Below are 19,264 nucleotides of genomic sequence, written 5' to 3'. Positions count from 1 at the left end.
AGAAAGCAAGCTTATGCAGCATCAGCCAAAAAAAAAAAAAAAACACCACTCACATTTCACCCATCCGTTTGTTCCAAATACCTGTCCAGCTCAGCCTTAAATTAATTTCGGCTATCACCTTCCACAAAAAAAGATGGAAATCTATTCCACCAATCAACTACCCACTAACTAAAGGCAAACTTCTGTACATCTATCCTAAAACTGTCTTTCCTCAATTTGAATTTATGCCCTCTCAGGTGATTATTCTGAGCTGTTGTTGTTATTTGGTTTTTAGGAGCATTAGCAACTAAGGCCATATTGCTCCGGGAAATGCGGTGGTCATTCCTTGACCTTTCCGCATCCTCCGTATTTGGTGGTGACGGGCTCGACTATATTATTCTGAGCAAGAGGAAGAATCCCATCAGCATTGAGCATGCTCAAACCGTTCAAGGCTTTATAAACCTTAATCAGATCACCTTGCCTGTGCCTAGTCTCCAGGCACTGTAATCTGCAAAACTTAAGCCTTTCTTCTTAAGAGCAACCCTTCGTTCCATTCACTAATCTTGTTGCCTTTCTCTGTACTCGTTCCAACAGCTCTATATCCTTCTTAAAATGAGGCCTCCAGACCTGTATACAGAACTCAAGGTGTGGCCTGACCATTGCTTTATACAAGAGAATAATCACCTCCTTATCCCTGCTAGAAAAATTCCTGTATATCATTGATAAGACACCATGAGCTACTCTTGCAGATTGTCTGCACTGCTCAGAAAACTTCATATCTGCCTGCACAATTACTCCCAGGTCCTTTTCATTCTCTACCACTGTCAGTGTAGTATCACAGAGTTGATACATTACTCTGGGGTTACTGCATCCCATATATAGTACTTTACATTTGTCAATGTTAAACTTGATTTGCCACCTCGCGGCCCGGCCCCGAGTGCCAAGCGAGTGACTAAAGCGATTCTTCAGTGATTTGAAAGCGATTCTTATCCCTGCTAGAAAAATTCCTGTATATCATTGATAAGACAACATGAGCTACTCTTGCAGATTGTCTGCACTGCTCAGAAAACTTCATATCTGCCTGCACAATTACTCCCAGGTCCTTTTCATTCTCTACCACTGTCAGTGTAGTATCACAGAGTTGATACATTACTCTGGGGTTACTGCATCCCATATATAGTACTTTACATTTGTCAATGTTAAACTTGATTTGCCACCTCGCGGCCCGGCCCCGAGTGCCAAGCGAGTGACTAAAGCGATTCTTCAGTGATTTGAAAGCGATTTTCTTAAAAGAGCGATTGATTGTAGTTGAACGTTATTTTCTAATTTCCAAAGTTATATAATTTTGCTCTTCTAAAGTAAAGAAGTCACCTTACTCAACAGAAAGGAAAGCCACCTTTCTTCTTGTATATAAGACTAATCTACTAACGCACTAACACTAACAACCTTATCGCTTGGTCACTGGTGGCACCGCTCCTGCCTCCACGTGGCGGGGCTGGAAGCCTGGGAGGGGAAATCCACTCTCCCGGGACTAAAAGGAGCAACTATGGACAACACAAAACAGTCCTACTATGGATCTCTTGATCCAGATTCAAGTAGACATGACGACCATGATAATTTGAATAAATCCCATGCTAAGAGACAAAAAAAAAAGAAGGGACAGATTTTTCTGCTCCTCTCTTCTTAATATTGCATTCCTCCACAGACCAACCATTGAGTAAGCTCTCCCCATTTTTGATTCAGAAATGTCTCGAAAATGTGGCTGGGCCTCCAAAAATGGTTCGGCGACTAAGATCTGGAGACCTATTAGTGGAGATGAGTGAACACAGACATGCTGAAAGACTCTTGAAAATATCTACCTTTGGTGGAATTCCCACAAAGGTTACCCCACATGCCACCTTGAACTCCTCTAAAGGGGTAATATCTGAATGCGATCTTCTAAATGTATCAGAGGATGAACTTGTCTCCGAATTAAGTAACCAAAATGTAATCCAGGCAAAAAGAATTGTCATCAAAAAAGATGGAGAGCCTGTTCCTACACGAACAGTCATATTGACATTTAAGTCACCAAATCTCCCCACAACTATAAAAGCTGGATATCTCAGATGCCATGTTCGACCGTACATTCCCAACCCAGTTCGGTGCTTTAAGTGCCAAAAATTCGGTCATTCGCAAACTGTGTGCAGAGGTATAGTCACTTGTGCTTCTTGTGGTTCAAAAGAACACACACATACGGACTGTAATAATGAAACCCAAAACTGTCCTAACTGCCAGGGAAATCATTCTGCCTTCTCTAAGGACTGTATCCAATGGAAAAGAGAGAAGAACATTCAGAGATATAAAATAGAGAACAAAGTGTCATATCAAGAGGCAAAGAAACACTTTGCAATCCCTACTAAATCATCTACATACGCCTCAGTTACTCAACAGCTACGCACAATATCAACTCAGACTGACTGCTCCGTCCCTCCAAATATCTCTATATCTGGTTGGGCGAAATCATTACTTACTTCATTAAAAGAACAATCTCCCTCCAAATATGCAACCCAAGAAGTAAATACTCCGGTAACAATACCTCCAGATAAGAATCCCAATCAGCAACCGAAAGTACAAACTAAGAGCTCTGAAAGAACTGATACACACACATTCAGATCTGATACCATGGACACTGATGAAAAAGCGGATGAAGATGACACTTTCTTGAAATTCATCCAGAAGGTGACATTGACACAAGCAGACCAGTCTTCTCAAAGAAGGATAAAGGAAAAATAGACAGGCGTAAGCAAACTACCTCACGGAAGTTAGCAGACACTAGCTAAAACCAAACAATGGATACAGTTATTCAATGGAATTGTCGTGGGCTAACTTTGACGACTTTCGATCTTCTATCTGAATACAAGCCTGTTGCAGTATGCATTCAAGAAACAAATCTCACAAATGCAATATCTATGACAATTAAGCATTACAATATGTATAGAAAAGATAGAAACTCATCTAATTTAGCTCATGGAGGAGTAGCACTCATAGTGAACTCTTCGGTACCCTCTAGACCTATCCTCCTGCAAACATCTTTAGAGGCTATTGCTGTCCGTGTTACCTTTGGAATCACAATAACATTAGTTTCATTGTATCTATCACCAAATCATACATACACCTTTGCTGATTTAGATAATTTAGTAATGCAAATACCTGCTCCCTTTTGTATTATGGGTGACTGGAATGGTCATCACCCGCTATGGGGTTCTCAACATCTTGACTCCAGAGGACAGATAATTGAAAAAATTTTAGATAAACATAACATGACAATTTTAAACACAGGTGCTCACACATACGTGCATTTATCATCTGGCTCAACTTCTGCTATTGATCTTTCAATATGCTCTCCAGTGATATTTCCTCTCATAGACTGGACCGTTACTAATAACCCTCGCAGGAGCGATCACTTTCCTATCATCTGTACTTTCTGTATAAGTTCTACTCCTCAGAGTAACATTAGGACAACCTGGAAATTTGCTAAGGCTAACTGGATTAAATACCAAGAAATAGCTCACTTAGATACTGTCTTCATAGCAACCCACACAATTGACTCTGCAGTAAGCTACATTACAGATACAATAATGAAAGCATCCGAGACTGCTATACCAAAATCGGCGCCTCCGTAGCCAGGTGGGAAGAAGCAGCAGTGCGTAACGCACGCTTCTTGATTAGACCGGGGTTCGATCCCGTCACCACCAAATACGGGGATGCGGAAAGATCAGGGAATGATCACCGCATATTCCCGGAGCAATATGGCCTTAGTTGCTAATGCTCCTAAAAACCAAATAACAAACAAACAAACAATATACCAAAATCATCATCCAAAATCCGGCTTCATCCAAAAATGTGGTGGAACGAAGCATGCAACAGTGCTAAAAAAGAAAGGAACAAATATTGGAATATTTTTCGAAAACATCCAACCACAGCTAACCTCCTACAGTTTAAGAGAGTCAGAGCTAAAGCTCGTCATATAAGACGGGAGAGTAAAAAAGAAGCATGGGCGCATTATGCCTCCACCATAAACAGATCCACGGATACTTCTACAATATGGAAAAAAATCAAAAGAATTAATGGTAAATACTCGCAGACAACTTCTCCTATCCTACTTGTAAAAGGGAAAGAAATCTCTGAACCTACAGAAATTGCCAATGCCTTAGGTACTACGTTTGAAACGCTTTCAGCTGTTGCCACATATGAACCTGCATTTCAATTGCTAAAATCCCAGACAGAAAAATACAAACTAAATTTTAATACTGTCATCCTTCATTCTTATAATCTGCCTCTGACCATGAATGAATTGCGTAATGCACTTGCACGATTGAAAAACAGTGCTCCAGGTCCCGATGGGATTTATTACACCATGATCTGTCATCTAAGTGAGGAATCATTAACTGTACTCTTACAATTGTATAACAGAATTTTCTTAGAGGAGTATTACCCCGCTAGCTGGTACCATTCTTATGTGCTAGCCTTCCCGAAACCAGGGAAAGACCACACAGATCCCAAAAATTACCATCCTATTTCTCTAACCAGTTGTCTGGGAAAAACATTGGAAAAAATAATTAATGCCAGACTGACATGGTTATTAGAGACTCAAAACATTTTAAGCCCGAGTCAGTATGGTTTCCGGAGAAAAAGATGTACGCTTGATCTCATTATCAAGGCCGAAACAAATATCCGGAATGCGTTCTTGAGAAATGAACACCTAGTTATGGTATGTGTTGACATCGAAAAGGCCTTTGATACAACTTGGCGATATGGAATTCTTCGGGACTTGCATAAATTTGGACTTGGGGGTCATCTCCCAAAATTTATTAAGAACTTTCTAGGCAATAGATCCTTTCAAGTCCGATTCCACTCTTCATTATCTCGAGCATATGTACAAGAAGAGGGAGTTCCCCAAGGATCAGTGTTGAGCGCCACACTCTTTGCCATTAGGATTGATTCTATTACCAAGTGCATACCTAACACAGTTGACGCATACTTGTACGCTGACGATCTTGCCATGTCATGTCATTCTCAAAATATGAGATTTATTGAAAGACAACTACAAGGCACCATTAATAAAATAGTCTCTTGGGCCAAAAATAATGGATATCAGCTTTCTAAACCAAAAACGACTGCTGTGCACTTCTGTCGCAAACGTTCTTTACATCCGGATCAAAGACCTTCAGTTGGATTCTCATTGTATTACTTTCCAACCTAGTATAAGATTTCTTGGTGTAATATTTGATAAAAAATTAAACTTCCTTTAACATATAAAACATATTCGTACAAGTTGTCTTAGAAAACTAAATCTTCTCAGAGTAGCCGACCGGGCTAGCCAGGTGGGTAAAGTGCCTGCCTGGCAAACCAAAGGTCGCGGGTTCGATTCCCGCCTCGGGCTTGGATCAAAGTACTGCAAAAAAACCTTGGGAGGTGCACTATGGCCACAGAAGCCGATGCGCCAACAACTACCAAACCAAACCAAAAAACCAATCTTCTCAGAGTAATTTCTTCTATGTCATGGGGTGCAGATTGTTACGTGCTGTTACATCTATACCGCTCACTGATCAGATCCCGGTTAGACTATGGGTCTCTTGCATATGACTCAGCCAGGCCAAGTGTATTGAAATGGCTTGACCCTGTACATCACAGTGCATTAAGAGTTGCACTGGGGGCTTTTCGCACATCACCAATCTTAAGCCTGTATACCGAAGCCTATGAACCACCGTTACACCTTAAGCGGGAAACTCTACTACTAAATTATGCAGCCAAAATCAGCAGTCTCCCACATCATCCCATGTGGCAATGCCTCTTCACACCAAAATGGAGAGAAATCTATCAAACTAAACGGCATTACAACAAACCATCTGGCATTAGGCTTGAAGCTTTGATCACAAGCTGGGGCCTGAAGTTTTCTAACACCCTCCAGGATACTAGCATGGAAACGCAGCCATGGCTTTCCATGGCTCCGGTACATATTGATAGACATTTTCAGCAATGAGGAAAGAATAACTTCTCTGATATCAACATTAGACAAATACATATGGCTCACTCTACCGAGTTTAGCAGCTTCATTCAGCTATACACAGATGGATCCAAAACTGGTAATAAAGTTGGCACAGCTGTAGTACTGCCACCATCTCCAGACAGCTCCCACCAGAATGCAGTACTTATACCTCAGAGTTATATGGTATTCTACTAGCCCTAGAGAATATAAAAGAAGCCTTGTACGCTAAATCCATCATTTATACGGACTCGTTGAGTGCTGTTAATGCTCTACAGTGTAAATCCTTCCCTAGTCATCCTCTGATACAGAAAATTGTAGCACAGTTATTAGCACTTCATGGACGTGGACAGCTCGTAATATTTTGCTGGATCCCTGGACACGTTGGAATCGTAGGAAACGAGCAGGCAGATTTAGCTGCTAAAATTGTTACAAATGAGATACCATCAAATTTCAGGACTCCTTATAGTGATCATAAGGCTTTTATCAAACAGACATATAAAGAAGTGTGGACACGCTTGTGGAAAGATCAGAAAAATAATAAACTTTTTGAAATCAAGAGAGAACCTAAACTGTGGCAATCCAGCCTGAGACGAAACAGAAAGGAAGAAACTATTTTAGCCAGATTACGCATTGGTCATACTTTCCTCACTCATAGCTATATACTAACAAGCAGTGACCCTCCACAATGCAGTAATTGTTTATGCCCACTAACAGTAAAGCATATCATCATAGAATGCCCGCAATATCAAAAAGAACGGAAAACAGCTTTTTCTTCTAATTTTCATAATTACAATCATTTAACACTGCAGTGTGTCCTAGGAGATCGAGAGAACATAGATGACATTTTTCTTTTTCTAAAATTTATTAATAAATACCACCTTATCTGAACTGCTATCTCCTGTAAGAAAAACGATGGAAATATCAGACAGTAATTAGTGCATTATAGCCTAAGTTGCTGATGCACCAATAAATCTAACAAACAACAACAACCTCTCGGCCCATCTGCTCAACTTTTCTAGATCCTGTTGCAGCAGCATACTGTTATTAGTGTTCTTAACAACCCTGCCAACCCTTGTATGGGCAGGAAACTTGGACATTAAGCCTGATATACCATCATCAATATCATTTATAAATACAGAAAACAATAATGGACCCAACACTGAACCCTGAGGGACTCCACTAATAGTATTTAATAGAGACAGTATTTAATAGAGAGACAGTATTAATAGAGACAGTATTTAAATTCTATACAGTGGGACCAACTGATGATGTTACCAACAGCAAATGCAAAATGGGAAGCATTCAAAGAACTTATCTTGGAAGCTACTAGGCTTTACATACCAACTAAGAAATATTGTTCAAGGTTTAGGCCAAAATGGATGTCAGATGAACTGATGAGGCATATGGCAGAGAAGAAACATGCATGGGATACATACAAATTAACACATGACACAGAAGCCTATGATGATACAAGTTGAGCTGTAACCAAGTTACAAAGGTTAGGCAGGCGAAGGCAGATTACGAGAAATCTTTGGCAAGGGTTGCAAAGAAAAACAGGAAAGAGTTCTTTACTTATGTAAACTCTAGAAGGAAGGGGATGAATCAGATTGGACCACTTGATATCGATGGGTCAATTGTTGATGATCCTACTCAGGTAGCTAACAAACTAAAATGAATATTTTGCATCGACATTCACACATGAGGAGTTATTCAGCAAGGGGAATGCCAGAGGTGTATTCAACTCTAGCAGTAAGCTAGAGAATCTTGTAATAACTGACAGTAAAGTGGAGGAGAAATTGTTGAAGATAAACACAAGAAAGGCACCCGGGGTGGATGGGATCTATCCAGTTATATTAAAGGAGGCAGCAGAGGAAGTAAGCAAACCCTTAGCCATAATTATGAGAGCTTCCGTGGACTCAGGGGAGATGCCCACAGACTGGAGATGTGCAAATGTGACCCCAATTCACAAAGGAGGATCAAAGGCTGACACAAGTTATTATAGACCTGTGAGTTTAACTTCTGTTCCAGGAAAATTAATGGAGGCACTAGTTAAAGAAGCACTGCTGGATCATTTAGACAAGACTTCAGTTATAGCTCGGATACAGCATGGTTTTGTTAAGGGGAAGTCTTGCCTGACCAATTTGATTGGATACTATGATGCAGTCACAAAGGAACTGGATGCAGGGAATAACTTTGATATATACTTGGATCTTAGAAAGGCTTTTGATACTGTTGCACATGGAAGACTGCTGCACAAATTGGAGCAGTGTGACATTGGAGGCAAATTGCTGCTGTGGATAAACGGGTGGCTGAGAGGGAGAAGACAGAAAGTGGTAATCAACAGACACTGCTCGTCGTGGACTAATGTTATTAGTGGAGTCCCTCAGGGCTCAGTATTGGGTCCATTATTGTTTTCTGTATTCATAAATGATATTGATGATGGTATATCAAGCTTAATGTCAAAGTTTGCAGATGATACAAAGGTAGGCAGGGTTGTCAAGGACACTGACACTATGCTGCTGCAACAGGATCTGGAAAGGTTGAGCAGATGGGCTGAGAGGTGGCAAATGAAGTTTAACAGTGACAAATGTAAAGTACTACACATGGGAAACAGCAACCCCAGAGTAACGTATCAACTCTGTGGTACTACACTGACAGTGGTAGAGAATGAAAGGGACCTGGGGGTGGTTGTGCAGGCAGATATGAAGTTCTCTGAGCAGTGCAGATGGGCTGCAAGAGTAGCTCATGGTGTATTGTCAATGATATATAGGAATTTTTCTAGCAGGGATAAGGAGGTGATTATTCCCTTGTATAAGGCAATGGTCAGGCCACACCTAGAGTACTTTATACAGGTCTGGAAGCCTCATTTCAAAAAGGATGTAGAGCTGCTGGAACGAGTACAGAGAAGGGCAACAAGATTAGTGAATGGAACAAAGGGGTGCTCTTATGAAGAAAGGCTTAAGTTTTGCAAATTACAGTGTCTGGAGACTAGGCACCAGCGAGGTGATCTGATAGAGGTGTATAAAGCCTTGAATGGTTTGAGCATGCTCAATGCTGATGGGATTCTTCCTCTCGCTCAGAATAATCAACTGAGATGGCATAAATTCAAATTGAGGAAAGATAGATGTAGGATAGACGTGCGGAAATTTGCCTTTAGCCAGCGGGTGGTTGGTTGGTGGAACAGACTTCCATCCCTTGTTGTGGAAGTTGATAGCCTAAATAAGTTTAAGGCTCAGCTGGACAGGTATTTTGAACGAACAGAGGGGTGAAGTGGAAGTGGTTTCTTTTATTTTTTATTTTTTTTTTATTTTTTTATTATTATTATTTTTTTTTATTTTTTTTATTATTATTATTTATTATTTTTTTTTATATATTTTTTTATTTATTTTTTTTTTTGGCTGATGCTGCATAAGCTTGCTTTCTTGCATCAAATGCCTCTACTAATGCTAATGCTAATGCTAATAACATTAGTCCACGAAAAGCAGTGTCCATTGATTACCAGTCCTCTGTCTTCTTCCACTCAACCATCCCTATATCCATAGCAGCAATTTGCCTCCAGTGCTACACTGCTCCAATTTGTGCAGCAGTCTTCCATATGCAGCAGTTTAAAAAGCCTTTCTAAGATCCAAATATATGATATCAAAGTCATTCCCTGCATTCAGTTCCTTTGTGACCACATCATAGTATTCAATCAAATTGGCCGGAGAAGACTTCCCCTTAACAAAGTGGATTTTGTATTTCTTAACTAATAGCATAACCTCTCCTCCCTTCCTATCCTGTCTATCCTTCCTGTACACATTGTGCTCCCCAAATTCCAGTTCTGCATTCCTTATATCTGTGTGACATCACGTCTCTGATATCGCAACAATATCTGCCTTTGATGTTTTGACCAACACCTCAAATTCATCAAATTTATTTACCAAACTCCTAACAATGGTGTATATACAAATATATATGCACCTGTTCCTATTCTTAGCTACCCTACCACAACCCATGTGTTTACTTGTACCTCAACGACTCCCAGCAGTCTCTGAAATACCCTGCATCTTGTTTTTCAGGCTTCTGCTCATTCCAATAGAAACAGTGCAAGAATCACTTTCACCTCTGCCAACAGCTACTGTTAATCTATTACTCCTTGTATCCCCCAAGCTTGCAGTTTTCTGATCCACCTAACACTGCCTCGATAGCATCGGAAAATATTCTTGCACCCTTTCTATTTAAGTGTATCCCATCCCTGTAGAAGCAATCTCTCCTGTTAACAAGTACAGACCAGGCTGAAAAAAATTCTACCCTTTGACCCTTGCACAATCTTTCCAGGGATGAATTGATTGACAAGGCTCTCATCATATACTCCCTCCTATTGTGTTTGGGCAGAATTGCAAACATTTTCAAATTCAACCCTAATTCCCGGCTTTTTTCGACAGTGACCTGTACTTGTTAAGTAATTCCGCCGGTCTCCTACTCTTAATATCATTAGTGCCAACATGTACAACAATATCACCAAAAGGTGATACTGTGCCCTTAAAAGATGATATCTGCTCTACAATATCATCAACCTTTGCCCCTAGCAGACATACCCTGGTCCTGTTCCACCTATCCTTTTTACACGCCATGTTCCCCGTTTCCTTGACAATAGAGTCACCGACAACTACTAGTTCCTGTGGGACCAGTGCATTCTGCCTTGGGGGTTGCTGCTGTTTTGCGTGATGATCAAGTGCAAGCTGGTGTTGATGTGGGCAGCTGAGAGCTTGATGGGCCCCTCAATTTAGATCCTTCGATGGCATCTACCCCGTCCTTCAAGCTCTCATATAGGCCCATAACAACGCTGAGTTGTTGCCTGATTTCCTTGCACTCCGTACATCGCGCACATACAAAGACATTCCCCTTGGCAATATCATGTCCCATATCTGATTGCTCCACAAACATAATGCAAGCAGTGCATTTTAAAAGGCTGTGATTCAGAGGGCAACTGTCTCCCTCAGTTCTCCTCTGAGCCGCAGCACTCCCATTAGCTTGAGCCTTTTGCTTTACTGCTCTGGTTTGTGTCATGATTTCGAATCAATTTCAATAAAATTTCAATTTCAGTACAAATTTTAATCCTAAACTTATATCCCAATGCAATTATAACACTATATATTTATATATTTATTTTTTTCCGTATCGAGTATTATCTCCGAGTTTCGTTATATAACTTCCGTAACACGTTATTTATTAATTAATAATGTTACGTTTGTAAAATATAAGTTGTATGTATTTAGTTAATAAAGTAAAATTTAATTGAAAAATGAAGTTTAACAATATTAATAAATTTTGCTGATTAATTGATAATATTATAAACTATACTATACTAAGCTGACACTACCTAGTACGGGATATAAGGTTCTATCATATAACAATATTTGATATGATATGATATAATCCAAGTATATGAATCAAAATAATTTTGATATCATATACTTGGATTTCAGGAAAGCTTTTGACACTGTTGCGCATGGAAGACTACTGTACAAATTGGAGCAGAATGGTATTAAGGGTAAGTTGCTACAATGGATAAAAGGATGGTTGAGTGGGAGAAGACAGAGGGTGTTAATCAATGGGTGCTGCTCTTCGTGGACTAATGTTATTAGTGGAGTCCCACAGGGTTTAGTGTTAGGTCCACTGGTGTTTTGTATATTTATCAATGATATTGATGAAGGTATATCGGGCGTAGTGTTGAAGTTTGCAGATGATACAAAGGTTGGCGTGGTTGTTAATGACAGTAATGGCAGTGCGCTACTGCAACGGGATCTAGAAAATTTGGGAAGATGAGCTGAGAAGTGGCAACTGAAGTCTAACATTGACAAATGCAAAGTACTGCATATGGGTAAAAGTAACCCCAGAGGAATGTACCAACTGTGTGGTACTACACTTAGGGTGGTAGAAAATGAAAAAGACCTGGGAGTAATTTTGCAGTCAGATATGAAGTTTTCTGAGCAATGCTGACAGTCTGCCAGGACAGGTCATGGGGTTTTGTCAATGATATACAGGAATTGTGCTAGCAGGGAAAATGAGGTGATTGTCCTTCTATATAAGGCAATGGTCAGGCCATGCCTTAAGTACTGTGTACAGGTCTGGAGGCCTCATTTTAGGAAGGATGTAGATTTGCTCAAGCAAATCTACATCCTACACGAGCATATCACGTACAGAGAAGGGCAACAAGATTGGTGAGAGGAATGAAGGGATCCTCTTACCAAGAGAGGCTTAAGTTCTGCAAATTTCAGCGGCTGGAGACTAGGCACCTGCGAGGTGATCTGATTGAGGTGTTATAAGGCCTTGAATGGGTTGAGCATGCTGAATTCTGATGGGATTCTTCCACGTTCAGATTATGAACCTAAGGGGGCATAAATTCAAATTTAGGAAAGACAGATGTAGAATAGATGTTCGGAAATTTGCCTTTAGCCAGCAGGTTGGTAATTGCTGGAACAAACTTCCATCTGTTGTTGTGGAAGTTGATAGGTTAAATAAATTTAAGAAGGAACTGGACAAACATTATTTTTTTATTTATTTTTATTTTTTTTTTTTTTGGCTGATGCTGCATAAGCTCATACACTTGCTTTCTTGCATCACATGCCACCAACAATACTACTACTACTACTACTACTACAATGGCGGCAAGTTACGAACGGTAAATCTATGGACACTAAGTATTAATTAACTTCCAAAATCTCGCTATCTAAATTCAGAATAAACCAAGGATCTTGACTATGTCTATAAGCTACTTATAGAAAATAATTTAATACAGTCGATTCCAGTTATTTGGGACACATCGGGACTAGTGCATTTTGGCTCGATTAAGTGGCTGCCCCAATTATCCGAAGTTTCACGTAAATAGTTAAAAATACTATGTACCCCCCCCCCTCCCCTTTACAGTTGGTTCACTGTACAATCAAATCACGTTACGACAAACTCACCATAGTAAAGTACCGTTCTCTATATGATGTGTAGTAAGCGCTGGTCATTGTGATCACGTTTGTGAATTGAATTTTAATTCTATTAAACAGCAATTCTAATTAGAGAAAATAGGAGGAATATTATCTACATGCTATAAAAGCAAAGATATATTAAGCACAAATTTACCCTTTATTACTTTACCAATTAAAAATTTAAATGATACGTGAAAATCGGAATAATTAATATGTACTGTAATATGTCCATGTGAACTAGTTGACATTTCTGTTCACTGACATTTGTGGGTGGGGGTTAAAATTTAAAACAGTAAAATGATAAGCAATCAATAACAAAGAACACGGCACACACAAATTGCAAGTAACACAATATGCACAAATGGGAACGGAGTAACGAGTTACAAAGCTTTAAAAATAGGAACGAAGAGAGGATATGAAAATTAATTTTTTTTATATGATTGAAGATTTCATGGAAGTGTAAACACATTTCACCATAATAACCCACAGAATTCCAGCTGTCGGTATTATCGCAAATTCAGTAAGATCGAGTTTACTGTTATTTTTACGATAGATTTCATGGAAGTGTAAACACATTTCACCATAATAACCCACAGAATTCCAGCTGTCGGTATTATCGCAAATTCAGTAAGATCGAGTTTACTGTTATTTTTATGATAGATTTCACTAACAAAAAAGCCCAATAAACAGGTGACTGCTAATTATTTTTATTGTTTTATGGTTGTGACCTCCAGAAATCCGACCGAACCACGTGGTATGGTCGGAGACAATCGTAGGTTAATCTCCAGTGCTACGGTCTTCTGCCCTGGTTAAACTGCACGTTGTCCCAATTAAGCAAAATAAGTCCTGGCTATTTTCTCAATTGGGTTCTGTTTTTTAAGATTTGTCCCAAATAAATGGCTGCCCCGATTAACCGGTGGCCCAAATAACCAGAATCCACTGTATAACAATTAAGTCAATAAAGCGGCTAAATATAGCTAAAAACTTTGCATTCGCCGGAACTGCAAAACATGTAAAACATGTGGATTGGATACCCTTACCGATACTAAGTAATAACCTACAAAATCTTTATTGAAGTTAAAAATTAAACTAAGTATCACTAGGAATATAAGGCTACTCTAGAAAATAATTCAATTTAAGTTAATAAAACAGAAAAAATTAAAAAAAAAAAAAAAAAACTTCTCTATTTGCTGGAGCCGTAAAAACTTCGCCTGCACAAGGCTACCATGTTATAGATGCACCGCTTATAGTTAATTTAGTGTTAAGCAACTATAAGGGGTGCAGTTTTTCAAGTGGTCTTTGATTCTGGTTGAATTTACTTCTATTGCAATTTCCTTATCAGTTTGAGGTAATCAGTGGTTGCAATAAGCATTCTCAGAAAGGATACAAGTGTAATTTTTTCAAACCATTGACCTGATTTGATTGTATGCAATTTTCCAACCCCTATCTAGCAGTTCCCTAAAGCCTTAATGTTTTCTCAGTGGCATAAGTAAAAACTCTTGCACCTCCTCTATTTAAGTGAACACCATCTTTACAAAATAAATATCATCTACCAACCTAGGCTGTGTAGACCTTTTAATTCTGTAATTTTTAAAAAAATTTATTGCTTTTAAATACTTAATTTTATCACTACATCATTTTATTTTATATTAAATATACAGTTTAATTCTGTATTTAGGTTTTTTATTTTATTAAATTTTCTGTCATTTATCAAGTTGGTGTATTTTATTGCAGTTGTTACGAGTAATTATTTTTCCCGGCCCCGAGGCCTGTTTGAAGCAGTTTCCAGTAACTATTTTGATTTCAGATATAGAATACGACAGTGTAACTGAAGTTTGAAATCGAGGGTTTAGTGTCAAACAATATTAACTACAAAGTCATTTTATAGTCAACGTTTTTGTAATTAACCAAGGAAAAAGTAGTTTAAAATTTTCTTGGTTTATCAGAAATGTACTTACAACCCAAGCTAACTTGTAAACTACCAGAGAGATACAGTTCTATGACATGCATTGTAATTTGTATAAAGTAAAACTGAAGTTATCTGAAAAAAAAAAAAAAAAAATGCAGTTTTGTAGTTAACACTATTTCACACTAAACCCTCAATGTCTTAATAAGCCTTAAGGCTTATACACTGAATGGCCATTTAATGGCTGCCATAGCAAAGCAGTCAAGCAAAAGGGTAGAGATGTGCATGTACTTGAGTGACTGTCATTCGTGGCTGTATGACTATGTTTCTTGTATTCTCTTTATCTTGTGGACTCCTCTGACCTTGTGGTTGTCCTGGAGTATAAATAGGAAGTTTATTTATTTATTAGGTTCACCTACCTAATAGTGAGTAGATCCCCATCTAGCTCCCAGAACAGCCTGGATTCGTCGTGACGTCAAAAGCTTGCCACAGAAATGCTGGTCCCCGTTGACTCACTTGCTTTCCACAGTTGTTGCACATTGGATGGTTGTGAATCTCTACTCCAAAGATTTTATCCAACCTCGTCTCACTGGTGCTTGATTGGATTCACATCTGCTGACTGGGGGATGCCACTGCAATAGGCTGAATTTGGCCTCCATTCCTGGAACCAGTTTTGTGCAATTCTGGCCTTGTGACATTATCCGTAATACATTCTGAAAGAACCCATTTGTAGGTTTATGCTGTGCCACTATGAAGGGATCTGAAAAATAACCTGTGGCATCCAAATATTACTCTGCTGGTATCAAGATGAACCAGTGTGCACCACAGAAACACTACCCATTCCTCCACCACTAGAATGCATTGTTTACACCTGGCAGGATGGGTCCATCAACTCATTCTGTTTGCACCATGATCTAGTTCTCCCATTGGTGCAAAACAGCAGGAATAACTTTTGTTTTGTCCATTCTCACACAAAGTTGCACATACCTATATTTGTTCACCTTCTTTATATCGCTTGATACATGATGCTGTTCCTGGAGGAACACTCCAATTTCATCGGGGAGGGGGGGGGGAGTAGGAGTACCTAATAAAAGTGGTCCCTCAGTGAATCCCTCCACATAAGGAATTTCACTTTCTAGACATCAGTATCTATTTCAGTGAAATTTACTGTTTAAAAATGTTTCGAACATTGAATTATATTAAATTAAATTGGTGTTAATGTTAATACTATTATTAAGTCAAATACCTGGTTCATTATGGTGAGAACTGTAGTTATTAAGGATTGTACTGCATTGCTTGATGATCTTCCAGAAAAATTCCTATATAGTGGGTTATCAACAAAAATTGCTGTTTCGATTATTTTAGAATAGTGAGAAACATCCCTCTGAACCCTGTGGTATGAAGATTCTGAGAACACATTTTCCACTGGCACTTCTCTGTTGAAAGCTGAAATAAAAATATCTAGAGCTGTTTGGCATATAAAAGATTTATTTTGATACAAACAAGTTAGGTAATGTTACGTGGCAGGCACTTTCGATTTCTTAAATTAATTGATTATCTTATTATGATTTAAGTGCTAACTGTTAAAGAAAGAAAGAGAAGCATTAAAGGTAGATGATATGGAAAGAATGTGAAAAAACCTAAATGATATATTGAAGTATAAAAAATACTGTTCAAGGTTTAGGTCTATATAGATATCAAATGGACTCGTGGCAGAGAAGAAAAATGCATGGGATGCATATAAATTATTAGGAGGACACAGATGCCTATGGTAGGTATAAGATAGTCTGTAATTAAATCACAAAGGAAGTTAGGCAGGCAAAGGCAGATTACGGGAAATCTTTGGCAAAGGCCACAAAGAAAAACAATGAAGATTTTACTTATGTACCTTAATCAGATCACCTCTCAGGTGATCTGATTAAGGTGTATAAGGCATTGAATGCTTTGAGCAAGAATCCCATGCTGATGGGATTCTTCCTCTTGCTCAGATTGCTTGACCTGAGGGGCATAAATTCAAATTGTAGAATAGATGTGCAAAAATTTGCCTTTACCCAGCAGGTGTTTGATTGCTGGAACAAGCTTGCATCTGTCGTTGTAGAAGTTGACAGCTTAAATAAATTCAAGGCTGAACTAAACAAACATTTGGAGTGAAATGGATGGGTGAAATGGGAAGCTTTTTTTTTTTTTTTTTCCCTCTTGGCTGATGCTTTATAAGCTTCCTTTCTTGCATCATATGCTAATGCTAATGGTTGAATTAAAAAGCCAGTTTTGAAGGAATATAGCTATAAAGGAAATATAAATGATTAAAATAATTGCAAAGGAACAGCAAGCATCAAATAAAAGGTGGAAAAAATATTTTGATGTTATAACAATCTAAATATAATGGAAAGAAAAACAAAAATTAAAATATTTGATGCATGCTGTAAAAGATTGATACATAATGCAGGTACTTCTTCGGAGGTTGGGGGGGGGGTTACACCTGATTATGTATCAATAAACTATGTTTCTATGCCTACGTGTAGTTATGGAAGATGAAAATTAAAAAGGAAACTCTAAATAGAGTGAAAAAAAAGTTATTTATTAAAAAGGAGGGTAAAGCAGTAAATTCTTCCATTAAAATAGGGAGAATAGTCCCAAGGCAGTGTTTTCAAGAAAATAAGGTAATTTAATAAGCAATAAAATAGTAATAAATTAAAATAGATCAATGTGTGTAGACAAAGTCAAATCTGAAAACTTTTTTTTCTTTCCCTTATATTTAGACTGTTATAACATCAAAATATTTTTTTCACGTTTTATTTGATGCATGCTGTTTCTATGCAATTATTTTAATAATTTATTTTTCCTTTATAACTATATTCCTTCTAATTCAGCCTTTAATTTCTTATAATGCAGTATATCACTTAGGTTTTATCACATTCTTTTCCTGTCATCTAACCTTAATGCTTCTCTTTCTTTTTATCCTTTCCTTACTAATTTTGTCACCTTGTGTTCTTTACACTTCCATCTGTTAGCTCTTTCTCCCGCTTAATTACCTTAACCTTAAGTATATACTTTTGTATCCTTAGCTGCTGCTTAGTGCACTTAGGTACATTTTCCATATAACTTAAAATAAATTTAACCATTATCTCCATCTTTTATAAGTTGCTTTTAACTCAAATATCCAAATTTTATATATATATATATATATATATATATATACAGGGTGTCTCAAAAATACATGGCATAACTTCAGGAATGAGTTCCTCATATGTAGACAATAAAAATATTTTATATCAACATAGTTCCAGAAATGCTTGGTTCCTGAGTTATTAACTGGCATGTCTTATCTCCCGCAGGTGATTTCCTTCATCACAAGGTACTGACAGAATCTGGTGGTTTTCCATTCCGACCATGTACTCAAATCAGGAGCAAGCGGATATGCACATTATATATGGTTCAGTGGACGGCAATGCTCTGGAGGCTCGTCATTTGTACCATGAAAGGTTCCCAGAACGAAGATATCCAGACAAGGAAATGTTTGAAGGTATCCATCGCCGCCTTTGTGAACATGGGCCCTTTACACCTTGTGCTGCCAACAGAGGACAACCAAGATCTACGACTCCTGAAGTAGAGGAGGAGATTTTGGATGTCGTGCATGCCACTCCTGGAATCAGCATACACAGAATAGCAATGCAACTGGCTCTTCAACATTCAACTATTTGGAGACTGTTGTGAGAATACCAGCTGTATCCTTACCATCTACAACAGGTACAGGCCTTGTCACCAGCAGATTACCCTGTGCAAGTAAAGTTCTGCCAGTGGTTCTTGCAGCAGTGTGGTACAACTCCTCACTTTCCTGTTTTAGTGATATTCACAGATGAAGCACAGTTCACACGAGACAGAATCCAAAACGTTATAATCAGCATATATGGGCCGAGGAAAACCCACATGCAATTCTTCCATCACATCACCAACAGCAGTTCAGCCTCAACATCTGGGCGGGTGTTTTAGGTGAAAAGTTATTTGGGCCCCATATACTTCCAAACAAACTCACAGGGCAAGCGTACAGAAACTTTCTGGAAAACAACACGCCTGATTTCTTGGATGACACGCCACTGATCATTCGTCAACAAGCACACTTCATGCACGATTGCACCTCCCGCACATTTCAGCCACCTAGCCTGCAATTGCCTGGTTCGAAGGTTTCCTGGTTGGTGAATAGGTAGAGATAACTGCCTGGCCTCCACACTCACTGATTTAAACCCACTAGATTTCTTCTTGTGGGGCCATTTAAAGTCATTGATGTATTTGACTCTGGTAGCTGATGTGGAAACTCTCCGCAATCGAATTGTGGCAGGTTATGAGACAATACAAAACATACCAGGAATTTGACATCATCTTCGTGAGTCC

General features: G+C 38.6%; 1 protein-coding gene across 1 annotated transcript in view; it reads right to left on the bottom strand.

Annotated features, from left to right (window-relative positions):
• LOC150077579 (A disintegrin and metalloproteinase with thrombospondin motifs adt-1-like) overlaps window positions 1–19,264 on the bottom strand; it is a 150,197-nt gene that overhangs the window by 94,546 nt on the left and 36,387 nt on the right. The window contains exon 5 of the mRNA XM_090385950.1: window positions 16,122–16,321. Coding sequence (XP_090242076.1) covers window positions 16,122–16,321 — 200 coding nt within the window. The remainder of the gene's footprint in view (window positions 1–16,121; window positions 16,322–19,264) is intronic.

The sequence above is a fragment of the Mastigoproctus giganteus genome, chromosome 12 (assembly GCF_048544385.1).
Source record: "Mastigoproctus giganteus isolate SK-2022 chromosome 12, ASM4854438v1, whole genome shotgun sequence".
NCBI classification, from domain to species: domain Eukaryota; kingdom Metazoa; phylum Arthropoda; class Arachnida; order Uropygi; family Thelyphonidae; genus Mastigoproctus; species Mastigoproctus giganteus.
The sequence above is the reverse complement of the archived record's forward strand: the minus strand, read 5'-3'. Positions and strand labels throughout refer to the sequence as shown.